The sequence below is a fragment of the Ranitomeya variabilis genome, chromosome 1, assembly GCF_051348905.1.
Source record: "Ranitomeya variabilis isolate aRanVar5 chromosome 1, aRanVar5.hap1, whole genome shotgun sequence".
Lineage (NCBI taxonomy): Eukaryota > Metazoa > Chordata > Amphibia > Anura > Dendrobatidae > Ranitomeya > Ranitomeya variabilis.
Window position 1 is genome coordinate 38,467,077 of NC_135232.1, and position 22,838 is coordinate 38,489,914.

General features: G+C 48.6%; 1 protein-coding gene across 1 annotated transcript in view; it reads right to left on the reverse strand.

Moving 5' to 3' along the window:
• Window positions 1-1,636: 1,636 nt before the first annotated feature.
• The window catches only part of MBD2 (methyl-CpG binding domain protein 2), a 32,845-nt gene continuing 11,643 nt past the window's right edge, over window positions 1,637-22,838 (reverse strand). The window contains exons 3-7 of the mRNA XM_077282264.1: window positions 19,383-19,520; window positions 16,981-17,071; window positions 11,605-11,782; window positions 2,756-2,885; window positions 1,637-2,119 (exon numbers count right to left, since the gene is read on the reverse strand). Of these exons, the coding sequence (XP_077138379.1) occupies window positions 2,768-2,885; window positions 11,605-11,782; window positions 16,981-17,071; window positions 19,383-19,520 (525 nt within the window). The 3' untranslated portion in view covers window positions 1,637-2,119; window positions 2,756-2,767. The remainder of the gene's footprint in view (window positions 2,120-2,755; window positions 2,886-11,604; window positions 11,783-16,980; window positions 17,072-19,382; window positions 19,521-22,838) is intronic.

Genomic DNA, 22,838 nt, shown 5'->3' on the forward strand with positions numbered 1-22,838 from the left:
AAGGACAGTCTTTTTACTACCATCTAGGTTGCCTGGGATGTGGCTTTTTTGATGGTTATCACATCATTAATTCTCGCGCTGTACCTTACACATCATTATTACAGGCCATCTGGTCCTCTATTTCTGACTATTATCTTATAGGGAATATCTAGGAGGATAGGGTGAGCCATCGTACGAGCGGGGGCGCCATTCTCGTGTTCTCTTGGGGTGCCAACCTCCGCATCTAGGTAGGCATCAGTAAGGGAGAAGTCTAGGGTTATTTCACCCATTTCTGCACATCTATGGTGGGTATGCTGTAGCACGATAGTGTCACTAATAACGTTTTTATCTGGATGGGCCTACCCCAATATACATTTAGCTGAGGGCTAGGACTGGCTAGGTAATCCTGTGGTCTTGGGCATCTTCGTTAGCCTTGAATTTATTATTTTTTGTTTTTCTACTTGTGGAGGCTGGCTAGCAAGATATTATTTTAGCTACATCTAGAGGAGTGTTCTCCTAGGTAGCTCTGGGTAGGCCATCCATTTTCTGTGGGGCATCCCTATTTAGGGGTTTATGCAGTGTCTGTGTATTTTGAATTTAATAAATATATTTTTTTAGGGTTTTTTTTTTTTTGTCTGTTAGCTTTAGTTTTTCCCTTGTTGATTATTAGTGGTTGTAAGTAGGACAGTCTTTAGTAAATAGTGTACTCACTTACGTATAGCACTAGCACAGTCCCTTAGTATATAATGTATTTAAATATGGGTATTTCAGTTCTTAGTTATATAGTTTCCTTTTTTATCATGTATAACACCGTCCCTTATTAGGTACCATCCTCTCTAGTTATGTATAGGGTGGTCCCTTATTATAAAGAGTCCTCTCGTTATGTACAGTTCTGTCCCTTACATAGCATATTCGAAGCGCCCTCTCTATTACATAGTCCTATCTTATAAGATATAAAATGACTGCTGATGGAGCAGCCGGTGACCAGAAGATCAGTTCATCAGCTCCTCCATAAAAAAAAAGCTTTCCTATGCTCCATCAGCCATCATTGCATTATATTTATAACAAGAGAGGACAGTATGTAATAAAAAACAGGGCTCTATATAATCCGATATGAAAGGTACGGTGCTGTACATAAGAGAGGACATTATGTAATAAAGGGACATACATTATATAGAGAGCAGGAATCCCTCAGAGGGGGAAAACTGGTGAAAATGTAGGATACAAGTCATACAATAGCCAGAAATAGTGTTTTTGTTTACAAGACCGCTTTTTCAAGAGTCACCTGAAATGACAGGTAAACTTTAATAATAATCATTTTTTATATTTCTGCAATGAAAAAATATTTTAACAACTGTAAAAATGAGCATGATTATTAAATGAAGTCTGGAAAGGAGTTGGGAGGGAATATGGGGCTATTAGAATTGGCCCCATGGGGTTTTTACCTTCTTCTGGATCAACATGTTAGGATATAGGTTGAACTTTGACTTCTTTCAACCTTCAACCTATGACACATCCATGCAACTTCAATGATTCCCTATGAAGGGGAAAAAGGGTTAAAATGCGTAATTTTCATTAAGATTATTAGCACATGGCAAGTCAGTTCTCCTGTTGGTGACCGTAGATGAGTACAAGTAAGATGAAGACCAGGCGCGGATCATCATTGCATAGAAATTATTTCTTTATTTTGTTTTTTAGATTTAAATATATAAGATGCCGATAATATTACACATCTCCGAGGTATAAAAAGGGATTTAAATAACTTGAAAATGACACTAAACGTCCATCAAAATTTCAATAGGAAAAAAAAAAAAAAAAGTATGGCTTTATATTAAGAAAAAAAATAAAATCTAAAAAAAAAATAAAAATCTGCCGTAGACACCGGCTGATCGTGGACCTGATGCATAAAAACGGAGGCTGGATTAACGTTAATATCGCTTTACATTTAAAAAGTCAGAAAAAATAAAAATCGCTCTGTTCCATCATAATATAGATATATACATCAAAAATACAAAGTCTAGGAAGGCATTGCATCGATGAGATTTATAAAAAAAAAAAAAAAGTCCTCTATAAATGTGCATATGTCTTTAGTCGAAGCTCAGACCCAGGAATTGCACTTCTTGATAAATAGTCGCGGTACCTGCAAAAAAGAAATATATTTGTTGAAAATGTCAAAATCGCATTAAGAAATGTGTTTTCACAAAAAATGAATGGAACGGCAATAAATTAATAGCTAAAAAAAAAAAAGTTTATAGAGGCTGCCGATATTTTCAGAAACGGCGCCGCTCCTGTGGAGCGGTGCAGAGTGCGGAGGAGCAGTGCAGAGGAGGGGTTCAGAGTGCCGAGGAGCGGTGCAGAGTGCCGAGGAGGGGTGCAGAGTGCCGAGGAGGGGTGCAGAGTGCCGAGGAGGGGTGCAGAGTGCCGAGGAGGGGTGCAGAGTGCCGAGGAGCGGTGCAGAGTGCCGAGGAGCGGTGCAGAGTGCCGAGGAGCGGTGCAGAGTGCCGAGGAGCGGTGCAGAGTGCCGAGGAGCGGTGCAGAGTGCCGAGGAGCGGTGCAGAGTGCAGAGTGCAGGGGAGCGGTGCAGAGTGCAGGGGAGCGGTGCAGAGTGCAGAGGAGCGGTGCAGAGTGCAGGGGAGCGGTGCAGAGTGCAGGGGAGCGGTGCAGAGTGCAGGGGAGCAGTGCGAGTCTGGCAGGGGCGTGGAGAAGGAATGAGGTGCGGAACCCGACCAAGTACCGATTCTTCAGAAGTAGAACAGACACAGGTTTCTGCTCTTACCTAAAGACAAAGTTATGTTTCCATGGCATTTTCTGTGTCACTTGTGGTCTCAGCGCTTCGGGCTAATATGTCGGCCATTAAAGCATCTTCTAATTTCTTTCTGACGTGCTGCACTCGCTCCTCTTGTTTTCTATAATATTAAAAGAAAACAGAAGTTACAAAGGAAAATGCAGACTAATGGTTCGGCACCTGCATTACTATGTTATTCAATAGTTTTCCAATGCATGTGCTTTTAAAATGGTCCTAAAGTAAGTGCCCCCCTCCCTAATAATAATCAATATATAGATACATTACTTATCCAGTATTATGCTCCAGAGCTGCGCTCACTATTCTGCTGGTGCAGTCACTGTGTACATACATTACATTACTAATCCTGAGTTACATCCTGTATTATACTCCAGAGCTGCACTCACTATTCTGCTGGTGCAGTCACTGTGTACATACATTACATTACTGATCCGGTACTGATCCTGAGATACATCCTGTATTATACCCCAGAGCTGCACTCACTATTCTGCTGGAGCCGTCACTGTGTACATACATTACATTACTGATCCTGAGTTACATCCTGTACTATCCTCCAGAGCTGCACTCACTATTCTGCTGGTGCAGTCACTGTGTACATACATTACATTACTGATCCTGAGTTACATCCTGTATTATACTCCAGAGCTGCACTCACTATTCTGCTGGTGCAGTCACTGTGTACATACATTACATTACTGATCCTGTACTGATCCTGAGTTACATCCTGTACTATCCTCCAGAGCTGCACTCACTATTCTGCTGGTGCAGTCACTGTGTACATACATTACTGATCCTGTACTGATCCTGAGTTACATCCTGTATTATACCCCAGAGCTGCACTCACTATTCTGCTGGTGCAGTCACGCTGTACATACATTACTGATTCTGTACTGATCCTGAGTTACATCCTGTATTATTCTCCAGAGCTGCACTCGCTATTCTGCTGGTGCAGTCACCGTGTACATACATTACTGATCTTGTACTGATCCTGAGTTACATCCTGTATTATACCCCAGAGCTGCACTCACTATTCTGCTGGAGCCGTCACTGTGTACAGACATTACTGATCCTGTACTGATCCTGAGTTAGAACCTGTATTATACCCCAGAGCTGCACTCACTATTCTGCTGGTGTAGTCACTGTGTACATACATTACATTACTGATCCTGTACTGATTCGGAGTTACATCCTGTATTATACCCCAGAGCTGCGCTCACTATTCTGCTGGTGCAGTCACTGTGTACATACATGACATTACTGATCCTGAGTTACATCGTGTATTATACTCCAGAGCTGCACTCACTATTCTGCTGGTGCAGTCACGCTGTACATACATTATATATTACATAAGCCATGTGCTGTACAGCCTCTGGCTCAGTAGGAAATGCCAGAAATAGGAAGTCTTAGCCAGCAGAATTGTAAATGCAGCTGTGGAGGGTATAACAGAATATGAAGGTAACCAGTATCGCTGACACTTTCATCCCTCCTATGCTCCGGCAGCCGTCTATCACTTATCATGCAGGGCACTGTGCAGGGGAACGATTAGTACATAAGTGAGGATCTGTGCATCTCAGCTGTGCGGCTCCTCGGGTACGACGTGCAGAGAGCGCACAGACTACTAAGATCCTCCATCAGTCACTCACAGAGTCTGAACTCCGGAGCTGTAACTCCAGGGACGACTCCGGAGGACTTGGCAGAACAGAGCAGGCACAAAACGCCACCTTGAAGCGAGATTTGCAGCGATGGACGAGCTCCATTAATTTATTGATTAGGCGGCTGCCTGCATTAAATACTAATGAGCGGAGGCTCCACACAAACTGCTGCGCTCCAGTGTCAGGCGGCCAGCGATGCTGCATGGAGAGCCACGCAGGGCGGTGTACCGCGAGCCCGAGGGACACTACACAAGATCTGCGGCTATTTTGGTGGGAAGGCACAGGATTTTTTCCTGTTTTCAGCCCTTGTATTCGATCATTTTATTTTTTCCTCATAGTAAGTGTGTGTGGTTGTGTTATGCAGAATGGAGAATATTGTCGGCTCTGACATGGGGAACTTGTAAGTTTGTAATTCTTGTGCTGAACATCGCTGCGATCTTCTTACAACAGCTAGCGCCCCCTGCAGGCTCCTCCTAGTCGCCCATTAAGAGTCTTCCTCTAACATTAAGGATATAGAGTAATAAATCACAACTTACTCCAAGGGAGGGAGGGGGCCACCGGCCGATCACGACTGGCCGATGGTGGGACGGAAGGGTCGTCGACAACCGGCCGAAGGTGGGAGGGAGGATCGTCGCCACCAGCCGAGGGTAGGAGGGAGTCAGGGCACCACCGGCCGAGGGTAGGAGGGAGTCAGGGCACCACCAGCCGAGGGTAGGAGGGAGTCAGGGCACCACCGGCCGAGGGTAGGAGGGAGTCAGGGCACCACCGGCCGAGGGTAGGAGGGAGTCAGGGCACCACCGGCCGAGGGTAGGAGGGAGTCAGGGCACCACCGGCCGAGGGTAGGAGGGAGTCAGGGCACCACCGGCCGAGGGTAGGAGGGAGTCAGGGCACCACCGGCCGAGGGTAGGAGGGAGTCAGGGCACCACCGGCCGAGGGTGGGAGGGAGTCAGGGCACCACCGGCTGAGGGTGGGAGGGAGGTCGCCACCCGTCGAGGGAGGAAGCCACTGGCCAAGAGAGGAAGGGGGGAAGCCACTGGCTGAGGGAGGGACGCAGCCACCGGCCGAGGGATGGATCAAGCAATCGCCTATGTGCCCACTCTGTTGCAATCAGAGATAAAGCCGGCAAACTGAGTGAGCAACTGGTATATGGGGTGGAGGATAAAGCAATTGGTTAGCACATGGGGGAGGAAGTGAGGATAGAACGACCCACTGAGTACAAAGGGAGTGAGGATCCAGCGATCGGCCAGTGTATGGGGGGTGTAAGTGAGGATCGAGTGATTGGCCAGGGTGTGGTGGAAGAGAGGATCGAGCGATCGCTGGGATACAGGGGAGGGAGGATCGACTGATCGGCCAGGATATGGAGGAGGGAGGATTGACTGATCGGCCGGGATACGGGGGAGGGAGGATCAAGCAATCAGCCAGGATACAGGGGAAGGAGGATAAAGCAATCGTACAGGATACGGGGGGGAGGGAGGATCGAGCGAATCGGCCAGGATACGGGGGGGGAGGGAGGATCGAGCGATCGGCCAGGATACGGGGGAGGGAAGGATGGAGTGTGGGGAAACGTTGCTGAACGCTCGGATGCACAGTAGCTCAGGCCACCGTCTGGCTGCAGGCATTGTGCACGTGTCCTATTGTTTAGACGAGGACACTACTGGCAGGGTCTCCATGCTTGATGTCTGATCAGATAGAATACACTGCAAATCCGCAGACTATCGCATATTAGAGGAGCACAGTTCGTATCAATAACCCCAATTACAAGGAGCAGAAGTTTGTTCTCCATAGATCCATCGCTCCTCGTGGATCCTCCGGCCTGACATGGGAAATCTAGATTTATTTTCGCGCAGTAATAGCTCTTATTTAGAGGACACTGGGGAGATTTTCTCCCTCGACCCAAAAGCATTTTTACAGCCTTTTTATTGCCCTCTCAGCTTATCGACATGAACCTCTGAATGCAGCGGTGATCGTGGAAAGCAGCCGCACTCTCTACATTCGCAGGACATAAATCTGACAACTTTCTTACACAAGAAGAACTGACGGAAGAACTGGATAATGCCCCCGAGATCCTTTACACAAAGCACCCGGTACAGAAGATGTATCATCTGCTTCCAGGGATGAGATAGAGCAGGCGGCTACTGCAGAGCCAGCGGCTCTCCGACCATCACAGAAGATCAATGGTCTCTTTACCATTTCAAGGAATAAAGGAAAATTTACTCCCCGATATTAGGAACATTGTATAGAATCGCCCCCTGTCTACAGTTAGTGACGCGACGCAGGAAAAATGGGGTTTTAATATAGCAGGTATATATACACTCACCGGCCACTTTATTAGGTACACCTGTCCAACTTCTTGTTAACACTTAATTTCTAATCAGCCAATCACATGGCGGCAACTCAGTGCATTTAGGCATGTAGACATGGTCAAGACAATCTCCTGCAGTTCAAACCGAGCATCAGTATGGGGAAGAAAGGTGATTTGAGTGCCTTTGAACGTGGCATGGTTGTTGGTGCCAGAAGGGCTGGTCTGAGTATTTCAGAAACTGCTGATCTACTGGGATTTTCACGCACAACCATCTCTAGGGTTTACAGAGAATGGTCCGAAAAAGAAAAAAAATCCAGTGAGCGGCAGTTCTGTGGGCGGAAATGCCTTGTTGATGCCAGAGGTCAGAGGAGAATGGGCAGACTGGTTCGAGCTGATAGAAAGGCAACAGTGACTCAAATCGCCACCCGTTACAACCAAGGTAGGCCTAAGAGCATCTCTGAACGCACAGTGCGTCGAACTTTGAGGCAGATGGGCTACAGCAGCAGAAGACCACACCGGGTACCACTCCTTTCAGCTAAGAACAGGAAACTGAGGCTACAATTTGTACAAGCTCATCGAAATTGGACAGTAGAAGATTGGAAAAACGTTGCTTGGTCTGATGAGTCTCGATTTCTGCTGCGACATTCGGATGGTAGGGTCAGAATTTGGCGTAAACAACATGAAAGCATGGATCCATCCTGCCTTGTATGGAGCATCTTTGGGATGTGCAGCCGACAAATCTGCGGCAACTGTGTGATGCCATCATGTCAATATGGACCAAAATCTCTGAGGAATGCTTCCAGCACCTTGTTGAATCTATGCCACGAAGAATTGAGGCAGTTCTGAAGGCAAAAGGGGGTCCAACCCGTTACTAGCATGGTGTACCTAATAAAGTGGCCGGTGAGTGTATATGTATATATCTCCAGTCCAGTCAGTGCCCAAAAAATATCACTGCAGGATATTAATGCAGCAGAGAAGCCTGAACAGCCAGGAGCAAAGATATAGAGAGGACAAGACCCCAGACAGCCGGTGGACACGGGCAAAGAGCGTCCAGGACCCCAGACAGCTGTGTGACATCGGGATAGAGTGGCCCAGACCCCAGACAGCTGGAGGACATAGGCATAGAGAGACCCAGACCCCAGACAGATGGAGGCCATAGGGATAGAGTGGCCCGGACCCCAGACACCTGGAGGCCATAGAGATAGAGAAGCCCAGACCCCAGACACCTGGAGGCCATAGGGATACAGAGGCCCAGACCCCAGACAGCTGGAGGCCATAGGGATAGAGCGGCCCGGACCCCAGACAGCTGAAGGACATAGGCATAGAGCAAACCGGACCCCAGACAGCTGGAGGACATAGGCATAGAGTGGCTCGGACCCCAGACAGCTGGAGGACATAGGCATAGAGTGGCCCGGACCCCAGACAGCTGGAGGACATAGGGATAGAGTGGACCCGACCCCAGACAGCTGAAGGACATAGGCATAGAGCGAACCGGACCCCAGACAGCTGGAGGACATAGGGATAGAGAGGCCCAGACCCCAGACAGCTGGAGGCCATAGGGATAGAGTGGCCCGGACCCCAGATAGCTAGGGGACAGAGGCATAGAGTGGCCCGGACCCCAGACAGCTGGAGGACATAGGGATAGAGTGGCCCGGACCCCAGATAGCTGAAGGACATACGGATAGAGTGGACCCGACCCCAGACAGCTGGAGGCCATAGGCATAGAGTGGCCCGGACCCCAGACAGCTGGAGGACATAGGGATACAGTGGACCCGACCCCAGACAGCTGAAGGACATAGGCATAGAGCGAACCGGACCCCAGACAGCTGGAAGACATAGGGATAGAACGGCTTAGACCCCAGACAGCTGGAGGACATAGGCAAAGAGTGGCCCGGACCCCAGACAGCTGTGTGACAAGGGCATAGAGCGGCCCGGACCCCAGACAGCTAGGGGACATAGGCAAAGAGTGGCCCGGACCCCAGACAGCTGCAGGACATAGGCATAGAGTGGCCCAGACCCCAGACAGCTGAAGGACATAGAGACAGAGCGGACCGGACCCCAGACAGCTGGAGGACATAGAGATAGAGTGGACCCGACCCCAGACAGCTGGAGGCCATAGGTATAGAGTGGCCCGGACCCCAGATAGCTAGGGGACATAGGCATAGAGTGGCCCGGACCCCAGACAGCTGGAGGCCATAGGGATAGAGTGGCCCGGACCCCAGATAGCTAGGGGACATAGGCATAGAGTGGCCCGGACCCCAGACAGCTGCAGGACATAGGCATAGAGCAAACCGGACCGCAGACAGCTGGAGGACATAGGCATAGAGCGGACCAGACCGCAGACAGCTGGAGGACTGGGGCATAGAACGTCTCGGACCCTGGAGAATTGGGGGACTGGGGACCCCAGACAGCCGGAGTGGACTGGGGCATAGTGCATATATCCGATAGTTTTGGGCACAAAATACTAATTCACCTAAATCAACGATTAAATTATCCTATCAAAAAAGCTTGGAGAACTTCTTAATAAAATCAACAATTCTTTATTAAAAACAATAATTAATAAAACACACAGATTGTGAGTAGTACATGATTAGACAATACAAGATACCTTCAAGTAAGAAGTGGTACAAATATTAGTTAGTTCTTTAAAAATACATGATTATTCTCACAAAAACACCGTCCTCATTATATTGGACTATGGAACTATATTCACCATTACCTTCTCAAAAATTGCAGACACAAATCTCCACAATTTATTCATACAAAATAATATTATTTTATTATTACACTGCCCTCTAGTGGGATAGAAAGAATTACATCCTACTGGTGATTTAAACCGTATATCCGGCTGCAATCATTCCTATAGTTCCTTGTATGCGTTTTTGCAGATTGTGCCAAGCACCATCCAATACCCATGTATATCTCCTTTAAATCTATATCATAATCACTGCAAAAGTGCATAAACAAAGAGGAAAGTTATTTAAAGTGCAATATAGTAGTATTATATTGGTGCAAGGCAATCCACATAGCAAAAAGATGCATATAACCTTTAGGGTAACATACCACTGAATCAGACTGAAGGACCACGTGTGAGAACCCCCTAACGCACGTTTCGCGTTCTTCCTTCTTCCGAAGTGGTGGGCATAGTACATCCTGGACCACAGACACCTGGGAACAGCGGCATAGAGCAGCCCGGAACCCCAGACAGCCAAAGGACAGGGGCGAAGAGTGGCCCGGACCCCAGACAGCCGGAGGACAGGGGCAAAGAGTGGCCCGGACCCCAGACAGCCGGAGGACAGGGGCGAAGAGTGGCCAGGACGCCAGACAGCCGGAGGACAGGGGCGAAGAGTGGCCAGGACCCCAGACAGCCGGAAGACATAGGCATAGAGTGGCCCGGACCCCAGACAGCCGGAGGACAGGGGCAAAGAGTGGCCCGGACCCCAGACAGCCGGAGGACAGGGGCAAAGAGTGGCCCGGACCCCAGACAGCCGGAGGACAGGGGCAAAGAGTGGCCCGGACCCCAGACAGCCGGAGGACAGGGGCGAAGAGTGGCCAGGACCCCAGACAGCCGGAGGACAGGGGCGAAGAGTGGCCAGGACCCCAGACAGCCGGAAGACATAGGCATAGAGTGGCCCGGACCCCAGACAGCCGGAGGACAGGGGCAAAGAGTGGCCCGGACCCCAGACAGCCGGAGGACAGGGGCAAAGAGTGGCCCGGACCCCAGACAGCCGGAGGACAGGGGCAAAGAGTAGCCAGGACCCCAGACAGCCGCAAGACATAGGCATAGAGTGGCCCAGACCCCAGACAGCTGGAGGATGGGCATAGAGTGGCCCAGACCCCAGACAGCTGGAGGACGGGCATAGAGTGGCCCGGACCCCAGACAGCCGGAGGACAGGGGCGAAGAGTGGCCCGGACCCCAGACAGCCGTGAGACAGGAACAAAAGAGCGGCCCGGAACCCCAGACAGCCAGAGGACAGGGCAAAAGAGTGGTTCGGACCCCAGACAGCTGGGGAACAAGGGCATAGAGTAGCTTGCACCCCAGAAAACCAGGGAACATGAGCATAGAGCACCCCAGACCCCAGACAGCCGGGGGACTGGGGCAAAGAGAGGCTTAGCTGACTGTATGAGTGGGAATGAGCTTCCTTTGCACACTCAGTTGTTGGTATGATAGTCGTACCATGCAGAGGAGCCGTTACTGAAATTATCAGTCTACACTGGAGTCAGGAGGACAGAAAATGACTCGACAGCCACCTAGTGGCCATTCTGCAGAAAGCACGTGTGGTATGAAATATTTCACACTACAATGAGGAATGTACTGGGAACAGGAGACCCCCTGATGTAGGGGATTTTGTTCTCTTTAACCACCTACTGCCATGGCCAACTTAAATTTTAGCTGTTTGCTTTTTTCTTGCACTACTTCCTATTTTTCCAGCACATAGCCATGAAGGGTTGGATTATTGTTGGATGAGTTGGAGTTTTGTTTTTTACTGAAAAACAAACTGCATCAAACTCCGGCGACAAGGTGGGAAAAAAAACACAGATGTACAAATACTAATTATAATCTAATATAAATATATATATATATATATATATATATATATATATATATATATATATATATATATATATATATATTATATACACACACATATACACACACTTTTTTCCTCATCTGTCCGCCCTTTCACTTTTAATATAAGTAACGGCCACGGTGCACCGACCTACAAACACACAAAGCAGATTCAGCTTTTGAGCCACCTGGACCCCGGGGAGCTCAGGACTCAGCCCCTTGGGGGTCTCTTTCCCCCATATCCGGATGGACATTACACTGAGACATTTTGGCACCTTCCTCTGGCGCCGGCCCTTACCGGATATCCTCATCTGTGACTATAAAAGCTTTACACAGCGGCTGCAATGTGTTTAGCCAGACGGACGGATTTTTCTCTACGGCTGCAGAAAGCTGTCCTGTGATCGGTGCCGAGCTGGTGTGCAGGGCGCTGGCAATGGCGGCAAGAAGCGTGTCCTCATTGTTTCCTGGCCCGACACCTACAGCAAGAAGAGAAGCAAAAAGATTTTAAAACCAGTTCATGCCTTGCATTAGTTACTGCGAGGGTTCATACTGCATGGTGGATCCTGTAAGGGTAAAAGTAAAAAGAAAGTAGCACGCCCCCACTTCCTGTAGAGAAAAACATACACCTGCCCAGGCTTCCCATAGAGAGACGGAGGCCTGCCCACACTTCACATAGAGAGAGAGAGACACGGCGGCCCACCCCCCGTACAGAAATGGTGGCCCGCCCTCATTTCCCGTAGAGAGAGAGAGCAAAATGGCAACCCGCCCCCGCTTCCCATTTCCTGTAGAGAGAGAGAGAGACAGTAGCCCAAACTATTTCCCGTGGAGAAATACCATGGCTTTCCCCGCTTCCCATAGTAACAGCGGCCCGCCCCCGCTTCCTGTAGTAACCGCGGCCCGCTCCCCTTACAGAGACTGCGACCCACCCCCGCTTCCCGTAGAGAGACCGTGGCCCGCCCCGATTCCCATAGAGCGAGACCGCGGCCCACCCCTGATTCTCAGAGAGAGACTGTGGCCTGCCCCCACTTTCTGGATAGCAACATATTCCCACCCCGCTTCCCGATGAGGCCCACCCCCCCCACTTACTGTAGAAAATGACAAGACTGTCTCACTTTCCGAAGAGAATGGGGGAGAGAGGTCCGCCCCCACTTCTTATAGAGACAGAGGCCAGCCCCCACTTCTTATAGAGACAGAGGCCCGCCCCCACTTCTTAGAAAGACAGAGGCCCGCCCCCACTTCTTAGAAAGACAGAGGCCCGCCCCCACTTCTTAGAAAGACAGAGGCCCGCGCCCACTTCTTAGAAAGACAGAGGCCCGCCCCCACTTCTTAGAAAGACAGAGGCCCGCCCCCACTTCTTAGAAAGACAGAGGCCCGCCCCCACTTCTTAGAAAGACAGAGGCCCGCCCCCACTTCTTAGAAAGACAGAGGCCCGCCCCCACTTCTTAGAAAGACAGAGGCCCGCCCCCACTTCTTAGAAAGACAGAGGCCCGCCCCCACTTCTTAGAAAGACAGAGGCCCGCCCCCACTTCTTATAGAGACAGAGGCCCGCCCCCACTTCTTAGAAAGAGAGCGGCCCGCCCCCACTTCTTAGAAAGGGAGCGGCCCGCCCCCACTTCTTATAGAGACAGAGGCCCGCCCCGCTTCCTACAGAGAGACAGAGGTCCGCCCCCACTTCTTAGAAAGACAGAGGGCTGCCACTGCTTCCTATAGAGAGACAGAGGCCCGCCCCCGCTTCCTACAGAGACAGAGGTCCGCCACCACTTCTTATACAGACAGAGGTCCGCCCCCACTTCTTAGAAAGACAGAGGCCCACCCCCACTTCTTATACAGACAGAGGTCCGCCCCCACTTGTTATACAGACAGAGGCCCGCCCCCACTTCTTATACAGACAGAGGTCCGCCTCCACTTCTTATAGAGACAGAGGTCCGCCCCCACTTCTAAGAAAGACAGAGGCCTGCCCCCACTTCTAAGACAGAGGCCTGCCCCCACTTCTTAGAAAGACAGAGGGCTGCCACTGCTTCCTATAGAGAGACAGAGGCCCGCCCCCGCTTCCTACAGAGAGACAGAGGCCCACGCCCACTTCTTATACAGACAGAGGCCTGCCCCCACTTCTTAGAAAGACAGAGGGCTGCCACTGCTTCCTATAGAGAGACAGAGGCCCGCCCCCGCTTCCTACAGAGACAGAGGTCCGCCCCCACTTCTTAGAAAGACAGAGGCCCACCCCCACTTACACAGACAGAGGTCCGCCCCCACTTCTTATAGAGACAGAGGACTGCCCCCACTTGTTATACAGACAGAGGTCCGCCCCCACTTCTTATACAGACAGAGGTCCGCCCCCACTTCTTAGAAAGACAGAGGGCTGCCACTGCTTCCTATAGAGAGACAGAGGCCCACCCCCACTTCTTATAGAGACAGAGGTCTGCCCCCACTTCTTATACAGACAGAGGTCCGCCCCCAATTCTTAGAAAGACAGAGGGCTGCCACTGCTTCCTATAGAGAGACAGAGGTCCACCCCCACTTCTTATAGAGATAGAGGCCCGCCATCACTTCTTATAGAGACAGAGGCTCGCCCCCACTTCTTAGAAAGACAGAGGGCTGCCCCCACTTCTAAGACAGAGGCCTGCCCCCACTTCTTAGAAAGACAGAGGGCTGCCACTGCTTCCTATAGAGAGACAGAGGCCCGCCCCCGCTTCCTACAGAGAGACAGAGGCCTACCCCCACTTCTTACAGAGATAGAGGCCCGCCATCACTTCTTATAGAGTCAGAGGCCCGCCCCCACTTCTTATACAGACAGAGGTCCGCCCCCACTTCTTAGAAAGACAGAGGCCTGCCCCCACTTCTTAGAAAGACAGAGGGCTGCCACTGCTTCCTATAGAGAGACAGAGGCCCGCCCCCGCTTCCTACAGAGAGACAGAGGCCCACGCCCACTTCTTATACAGACAGAGGCCTGCCCCCACTTCTTAGAAAGACAGAGGGCTGCCACTGCTTCCTATAGAGAGACAGAGGCCCGCCCCCGCTTCCTACAGAGACAGAGGTCCGCCCCCACTTCTTAGAAAGACAGAGGCCCACCCCCACTTACACAGACAGAGGTCCGCCCCCACTTCTTATAGAGACAGAGGACTGCCCCCACTTGTTATACAGACAGAGGTCCGCCCCCACTTCTTATACAGACAGAGGTCCGCCCCCACTTCTTAGAAAGACAGAGGGCTGCCACTGCTTCCTATAGAGAGACAGAGGCCCACCCCCACTTCTTATAGAGACAGAGGTCTGCCCCCACTTCTTATACAGACAGAGGTCCGCCCCCAATTCTTAGAAAGACAGAGGGCTGCCACTGCTTCCTATAGAGAGACAGAGGTCCACCCCCACTTCTTATAGAGATAGAGGCCCGCCATCACTTCTTATAGAGACAGAGGCTCGCCCCCACTTCTTAGAAAGACAGAGGGCTGCCCCCACTTCTAAGACAGAGGCCTGCCCCCACTTCTTAGAAAGACAGAGGGCTGCCACTGCTTCCTATAGAGAGACAGAGGCCCGCCCCCGCTTCCTACAGAGAGACAGAGGCCCACCCCCACTTCTTATAGAGATAGAGGCCCGCCATCACTTCTTATAGAGAGTCAGAGGCCCGCCCCCACTTCTTATAGAGACAGAGGTCCGCCCCCACTTCTTATAGAGACAGAGGCTCGCTAACGCTTCCTACAGAGGCCTGCCCCCACTTCTTATAGAGACAGAGGCCCGTCCCCACTTCTTAAAGAGACAGAGGCCCGCCCCCACTTCTTATAGAGACAGAGGCCTGCCCCCACTTCTTATACAGACAGAGGTCCGCCCCCACTTCTAAGAAAGACAGAGTAATAATATAATAAAAACATCCCACAACGGATACTAATGTATAAGATCTCCCACACATGCTCATAATCATGTGTTTTCTACCAGAACGTTTAAGGAGATCACATGACATATAAGGACACTCCACCTACATATCACATAAACTCAAAGAAAAACGGAGTACAAGTCCACTTTAAGAAATGTATAAATTACTTTTTATTAATCCAAACAACATCCGATGTACAGTAAAATCACATTAAACATCAAATATATAAACTGGACAGTGAGGAGAGCTAGGAAAAACACTGAAAAAAGTCACTGCGATAGTATCCCCAAATTACCTCTGCTAATTTTGACTTGTAAAGTGCTAGTAGTGCATTGTAACGGCAGAGGGAGAAAACCCAGACTGGCCACTATATTAAGTTTACAAGGATCCCCTTATAGAGTCTATTTCAAGTTGGTACCATACTATGCCTGGCTAGGTCCCTCTTACCCATTATAGCAGAGACGCAGGAAACACCACCGGAGCCCCAACGCGCGTTTCGCGTCGGCTTCGTCAGGGGGCGACAGAGGCCAGCCCCCACTTCTTATAGAGACAGAGGCCCGCCCCCACTTCTTATAGAGACAGAGGCCTGCCCCCACTTCTTAGAAAGACAGAGGCCTGCCCCCACTTCTTAGAAAGACAGAGGCCCACCCCGACTTCTTATACAGACAGAGGTCCGCCCCCACTTCTTATAGAGACAGAGGCTCGCTAACGCTTCCTACAGAGGCCCGCCCCCACTTCTTATAGAGACAGAGGCCAGCCCCCACTTCTTATAGAGACAGAGGCCCGCCCTCACTTCTTATAGAGACAGAGGCCCGCCCCCACTTCTTAGAAAGACAGAGGCCCGCCCCCACTTCTTAAGAAAGACAGAGGCCCGCCCCCACTTCTTAAGAAAGACAGAGGCCCGCCCCCACTTCTTAGAAAGACAGAGGGCTGCCACTGCTTCCTATAGAGAGACAGAGGCCCACCCCGACTTCTTATAGAGATAGAGGCCCACCCTCACTTCTTATAGAGAGTCAGAGGCCCGCCCCCGCTTCCTGTAGAAACAGACAGTGCCTCATCCGCGCTTCTCCGCAGAGACAGAGGCCTGCCTTTTCTTGTAGAGAGCCACCCCTGCTAAATATGGCACATCCTGTAGGACAGAGGTGTCAAACTGCATTCCTCGGGGGCCGCCAACAGGTCATGTTTTCAGGATTTCCTTAGCATTCCACAAGGTGCTGGAATCATTCTGTGCAGGTGATTAAATTATCACCTGTGCAATACAAGGAAATCCTGAAAACATGACCTGTTGGCGGCCCTCGAGGAATGCAGTTTGACACCTCTGCTGTAGGAAGTCATAAGCCCCACCACCCCCATGTCCTTTAATCTGTCTCGGGGTCTCCACAATTATATTACAACAGGCAGTGGAAAGCGAGTTAGGCAGAAAGGAGACACCGAGTGGCCTGCATTCGGGAGGGTAAGATTACATAATAACATCCGACCATACCAGAAGGAGCAGGAAAAGGGGCTCTGCGGTCCTAGGACCGGATTTGGGTCTCAGTGGTCAGAAACCTCCCAATCTAAAAAGTTATCCCCTCTCAAACATATACACCACCTCCCATTGTAAAATCAATAGACAACACTCAAGCACGGATCTCCTTGTTACTACAATCGCTCTGTTCAGGCTTTCCTCTGAAAGTAAGTGAAGGCCGAATCACACTCGCGGGTTGGGACAGAGTTTTCTGAGCCAAACCCGGAAACTGCACAATTTATTAAAAAAAAGGAGATCTAGTCTGAATCCAGCCTTGGTGTTAAGACTTGCTGCAGACTTACCTTGTAAACCTTTAGGAAGCTCCATGGAGCTTATGACTTGCTCTGTTACATCTGATGCACTTAGTCCTTCTAACCTCTTTTCCCAGAAAAGCTGAAAAACAAATAAAATAAATAAATGTTTCATGGTCGGTAGCAGATCTCACTTCTGGGACCTTCACCCATCTCCAGATCTGCGGTCCCATCCCCCACCCTGCCCGGTGATGCTGGGAATGAATGAACTCATGGTATCACACAGCTCTCCATCTCTCGCCAGATCGTCTTTTTTTAATAACTTTGCTGTGCTGTAAATGGAGAAAACTGACAACTAGGTGTTACCACATTTGTCCAAGGGGGCGTGTCCCTCAGAAAAGACGCCTAGTTTATTTCTAGATGTAAAAAAAAGTGGAGTAACTACAAATCCTTTGCCTTTCTAGGTCTGTTATTTTATTTCCTTTGTTCATCTTCATTGCAGCTTTCAAAGTTTCGCCAGGTGGGTGCAGGATCCCTAAACATGAAGTTAGTGTGGAGTTTGGGTCCCCCTAATGGTGATGCGATGCCTGGGGCCGTACGATGGATCAGGCACTGCATTGCTGTAAGCAGCAGCCATGAAATCCTCTGCGTCGCCCTTGCTGGCTCATATAGGAGACTTCGCTACTTGCGCCTCGGCTTCTCCACCACACAGGAAGTTAGCGGGTGTCAGTATGAAGCTCTGTAACTTCCTGCCACGGGCTTCATTAACGCTTTAGTGACAGGTACTTCAGCAAACATATCAACATCTAATGAGTTTCCCAGAAAGCTGATAACGAGGCCATAAATGTGTGAGTGGTGGAGGTCCGCAGCAGGGTGGATTGATTTAAATCACGCCGATTTAAATCATGATTTAAATCACGATTTAAATCAAAAGATTTTTTTCTATTTAAATCGGATCGATTTAAATCATGATTTTAATCATGATTTAAATCACTGATTTAAATCAAAAGGTTTTTTTTAATATAAATCACGATTAAATGAGAAGTGAGAGCAGTGCGCATGTGCGCCCATAGTTACACGGACGAAACTAGGGGCAACGATCTAACGCCAGGGTGAGGGGGGGACCCCAAAGTAAGTAAAAATCTTTTTTGTTTTACTATATGGCAATAGGTAGGTGTTTAAAAGCAGCATGTCTTAATTGTATAAACTATTAAGAGCCTCCACATTTTGTTCATACTGCCCCTTTAATTCCACACTTCTAGCTTGGTTTCACTTTTGGTTTAGTTTCTTTTTCCATTCAGTTGACATGCCCAAACTTGTTGGATAGTCAGCATCCTACAGAAACCTCTGGAAGAGCATGGCATTGTGAATGTTACACATATACAGCCTTTATTCTACTGAGTTAAACAACTCAGCTTTATCTCATGATGGAAGAACCTTTGGATGGTAAAATATTTTCCTCAAAAAGCAGTTTATTGAAAAAAATCCGATTTAAATCAAAAAAATCCGATTTTTTTGATTTTTTTAAAAAAACATTGATTTTTATCCACCCTGGTCCGCAGATAGCCCTAACTCCCCCCCCCCCCCCCCCCATTAACATGCACTCAGTGGAGACACTGCTGACTCCAACCTCTACAGCCTAAAATCTAAGTGTGTCCGACCCTCGTTTCCTCTCCATTCAAGGATCTCCTGGCCTGAAAAGATCATTGGCTGATCCCGTTGAAATCTTTTAATCAAAATTTTTTAGACATTAATTCCTTAATGGTGCAATTTTAAATTTGTGCACTTTCCTTTTTTCAAGAACTACAACTTTTTTATTTTTAATTTTCCATCAACTTGGCCAAAATAGAAAAAAATAAATAAAAAAAAATGGGGGCAGCACTCAAAAGTCAGATGGTGAAAAAAAAATCAGTCCATGCGACACTTAGGCTCAGCTGATTTGATCCATTCTCAAGCAGAGAAAATAAAACTATAAAGATCCAGCCAGGAACCGTAGACTGAGACCAGACTAGTGCTTAGCCGGCTCTTCCCAGCACTGTAGAGGAGATGATAGGTCTCTGCACTTGCATATACGTGGGAGAGACTTGTCAATCATCCACAGAAGCACTGGGAAGAGCCGGCCAAGGATGGTGTCGGATTAGGCTCGGATCTTTCTAGGACATACAATTATGACCTAGGAGACATTATGACTGGGATTATGGACGGGTAAGCAACACTGCCTTATATATTTTACAACCATCCCGCTGTGAAGGCCCTTTAAAAACCATATTTTTTTTTTTTTTTTTTCACGCAGAGGTCTACTCGGAGTTGCAGACTCCAACTGGGGACAACAGAGCTGCAGCACCTTTGGATAATTTTTAAGATACGGTATACATATTTTTTATTTAGAGATGTTGGGACCTTAAAAGCAGAATGGCAGCAAAGCCTGAACTTACCCCATGTCCCCGACTTACCTGGCGAGGCTGCTCAATCACCCGCTGGGGGTCCGATCGGACTTTATTGTTGGGATGGTTGGTTATTTTAGTTACTGGCTGCTTGAAGATGGAAGCGGTCTGACGGATGGGCAATGTCGTGTTCAAGTCTGGTTTGGACTGTTGTCGAAAAAAAAAAAAAACATACATATATTCCACTAGTTAAAAGATGTAAAATATTAAATAGTTACAAATGTTGTTCCCTTTCTATATCTGACCAGGTTTAGAGCATAAAGATTGTATAATGGATTGTAAAGTATCACACAATTCGCTCACACACTATCAATTACAATCACAGCAGATTTATGTCCCCTGAAATGAACACTTGGGGACTTAACTCAAGGAGAGATTTTGAAAACTAAAATCACATTTATGGTTTGCGGAACTTTTTATAAGAAAATTATAGAAGTTTTCCAGTTTCAGCATAAAGACTTTCTGCACTGTTTCCTGCCAAGTAAATTATTTTCTATTCCGCAATCTTCATTCCTTCGTTCAGTATCAGACAGACATTCGCATATACAGTTTACAACTTATTCATCATTCCAGATCTTATTCAACCGGGAGTGTCCCTGCCAGTAATACATGCTGAACGTGAGGTTCTTTGTGACCAGGGTTCTCTTCACTAGCTCTCGTGTATCAGCACAGCCTCCTTCCTGGAGTAATTTCACCTTCGACAGCTCATCAGCATCACGTGTTTTTTTTTTTTTTCCTTTCTACAGGCTGAGATCTACCAGCATCCTGGCAGCATTTTCTGGGACTTCCAGCAACTAACTTTAGGCTAGTCCCTTCGCTTAGTAGGTCTCAGAGGTACCCTGGGTCTTCGCCCTCTAACCCCAAAATACTACCACCTGGACTTACAACATGGCCCCCTATGTTGCATCCAGTATGTTGGCTTACTAGGTCAAAGCCAAAGTATGTTGCATCCACAATGAGGACTTGCTAGGGTCAAATCCAGAGAGGGCAGGTACTAGACACAATAAGGAAGTAGAGGACAAGGTCAGGAAGATTGCCGAGGTCAGAACCGGGAGGGCAGAGTCAGAGGCAAAATTGTCAGGCAAAACAGAGGGTGAAGTCAACAGGTATCAATCAAGCCAGACCAAGTAACAGAAAAACATTACTGGCACCTCTCATCAGACTACAAGGAGATTAAACAGGGTGTGGTGTTTCAGCATAGGGTGCATTAGGGAGCCAACTACACCTGCTGACTAGCTGGTCTGCGGAAAGAAAATCTTTGGTAAAGCATCACAAGTCCCAGCCACACGAATACACTTGACCGGGCCTGTGTCAACCAGTGATTGGCATTGTCACTCCTTCAGCAAAGTAAATGTGATGCCAACTGAATAAAGAGGGAGACCAGATAAGGAAGTGACATCTACCCACCCCTAATAACTTGGGTGCTTTCCTCCCCATACACAGAATTAGTGACCAACCCTACCTAAAAACTTAGATGCTTTCTCCCCTTCTCTCTGATTTGCAGTGTGCAGCTACCTCCCCTTCCCAGCAGGAGAAGAGCTCTGATGGATTTGGTGAGGTTTTGCAGACCAGCCAGCTGGTGAAGGACTTACACTCCGCAACTTTCTAGTGTTCATTATAGTTTCCTGTCACTTTGTTGCTGCATGTAAGAGTCCACGGCTCTACTGGGACTTCTATGGTATTCCCAGTTATAAGGGACGGTCCGTGGCAGAGCTGACCGGGGGTCTAGTAAGTTACACACAGGTTCTCCTGTCTAGCAGCCGAACTGCTTCTGCTACATCACAGGAGCGGGAACGCAGCAACACAAAGAGACATTGCAGCAGATTATGGGACCACCGAGCTGCCGGCAGTCTGCTGTCAGTCCCTAAAGGCTTTAGGGACTGACAGCAGACTGCCGGCAGCTCGGTGGTCCCATAAAGGAGCATTTAGAAATGATCCAGTTATAACTTCTCCAAGACTTCACCCAATGCCCATCACATATCACAGCGCGTCTGACAGCAGAAGACTCCGACATAAAGCCCAAGACGCCTCCAGCGCTCCTCACCCAGAGGTAGGAGACCTATGAAAAGACTTGGTGCCAATAATACTACAAAAAGTTTTTTGTTTTTATTTTTATTAAAACCTTCCCCCCTCCCCCCCACTAAAACAGATGTTACTCAACGAAAAGTAGAGGCAAAACCATCGCCCTAAAAACCACAAAGAAAAGTGCCGCTCTGGTAAGAAACAGGTGCACATAAAGGGACATGGTGTCATCACTGCTACAGAGCCAGGCACCGCTATACTAATCTGATCTACTGCAGCTCAAAGGGAAGGGAGCAGCAACCGGAGCCAGCGGGAACGTCTGACCCCACGTGCCCCAAGAGCACCCATCAGTGTACACAGTGACTGCACCAGCAGAATAGTGAGTGCAGCTCTGGGGTATAATACAGGATGTAACTCAGGATCAGTACAGGATCAGTAATGTAATGTATGTACACAGTGACTGCACCAGCAGAATAGTGAGTGCAGCTCTGGGGTATAATACAGGATGTAACTCAGGATCAGTACAGGATCAGTAATGTATGTACACAGTGACTGCACCAGCAGAATAGTGAGTGCAGCTCTGGGGTATAATACAGGATGTAACTCAGGATCAGTAATGTAATGTGAGGTACACAGTGACTGCACCAGCAGAATAGTGAGTGCAGCTCTGAGGTATAATACAGGATGTAACTCAGGATCAGTAATGTAATGTATGTACACAGTGACTGCACCAGCAGAATAGTGAGTGCAGCTCTGGGGTATAATACAGGATGTAACTCAGGATCAGTACAGGATCAGTACAGGATCAGTAATGTATGTACACAGTGACTGCACCAGCAGAATAGTGAGTGCAGCTCTGGGGTATAATACAGGATGTAACTCAGGATCAGTAATGTAATGTGAGGTACACAGTGACTGCACCAGCAGAATAGTGAGTGCAGCTCTGAGGTATAATACAGGATGTAACTCAGGATCAGTAATGTAATGTATGTACACAGTGACTGCACCAGCAGAATAGTGAATGCAGCTCTGGGGTATAATACAGGATGTAACTCAGGATCAGTAATGTAATGTATGTACACAGTGACTGCAGCAGCAGAATAGTGAGTGCAGCTCTGGGGTATAATACAGGATGTAACTCAGGATCAGTAATGTAATCTATGTACACAGTGACTGCACCAGCAGAATAGTGAGTGCAGCTCTGGAGTATAATACAGGATGTAACTCAGGATCAGTAATGTAATGTATGTACACAGTGACTGCACCAGCAGAATAGTGAGTGCAGCTCTGGGGTATAATAGAGGATGTAACTCAGGATCAGTAATGTAATGTATGTACACAGTGACTGCACCAGCAGAATAGTGAGTGCAGCTCTGGGGTATAATACAGGATGTAACTCAGGATCAGTAGTGTAATGTATGTACACAGTGACTGAAACAGCAG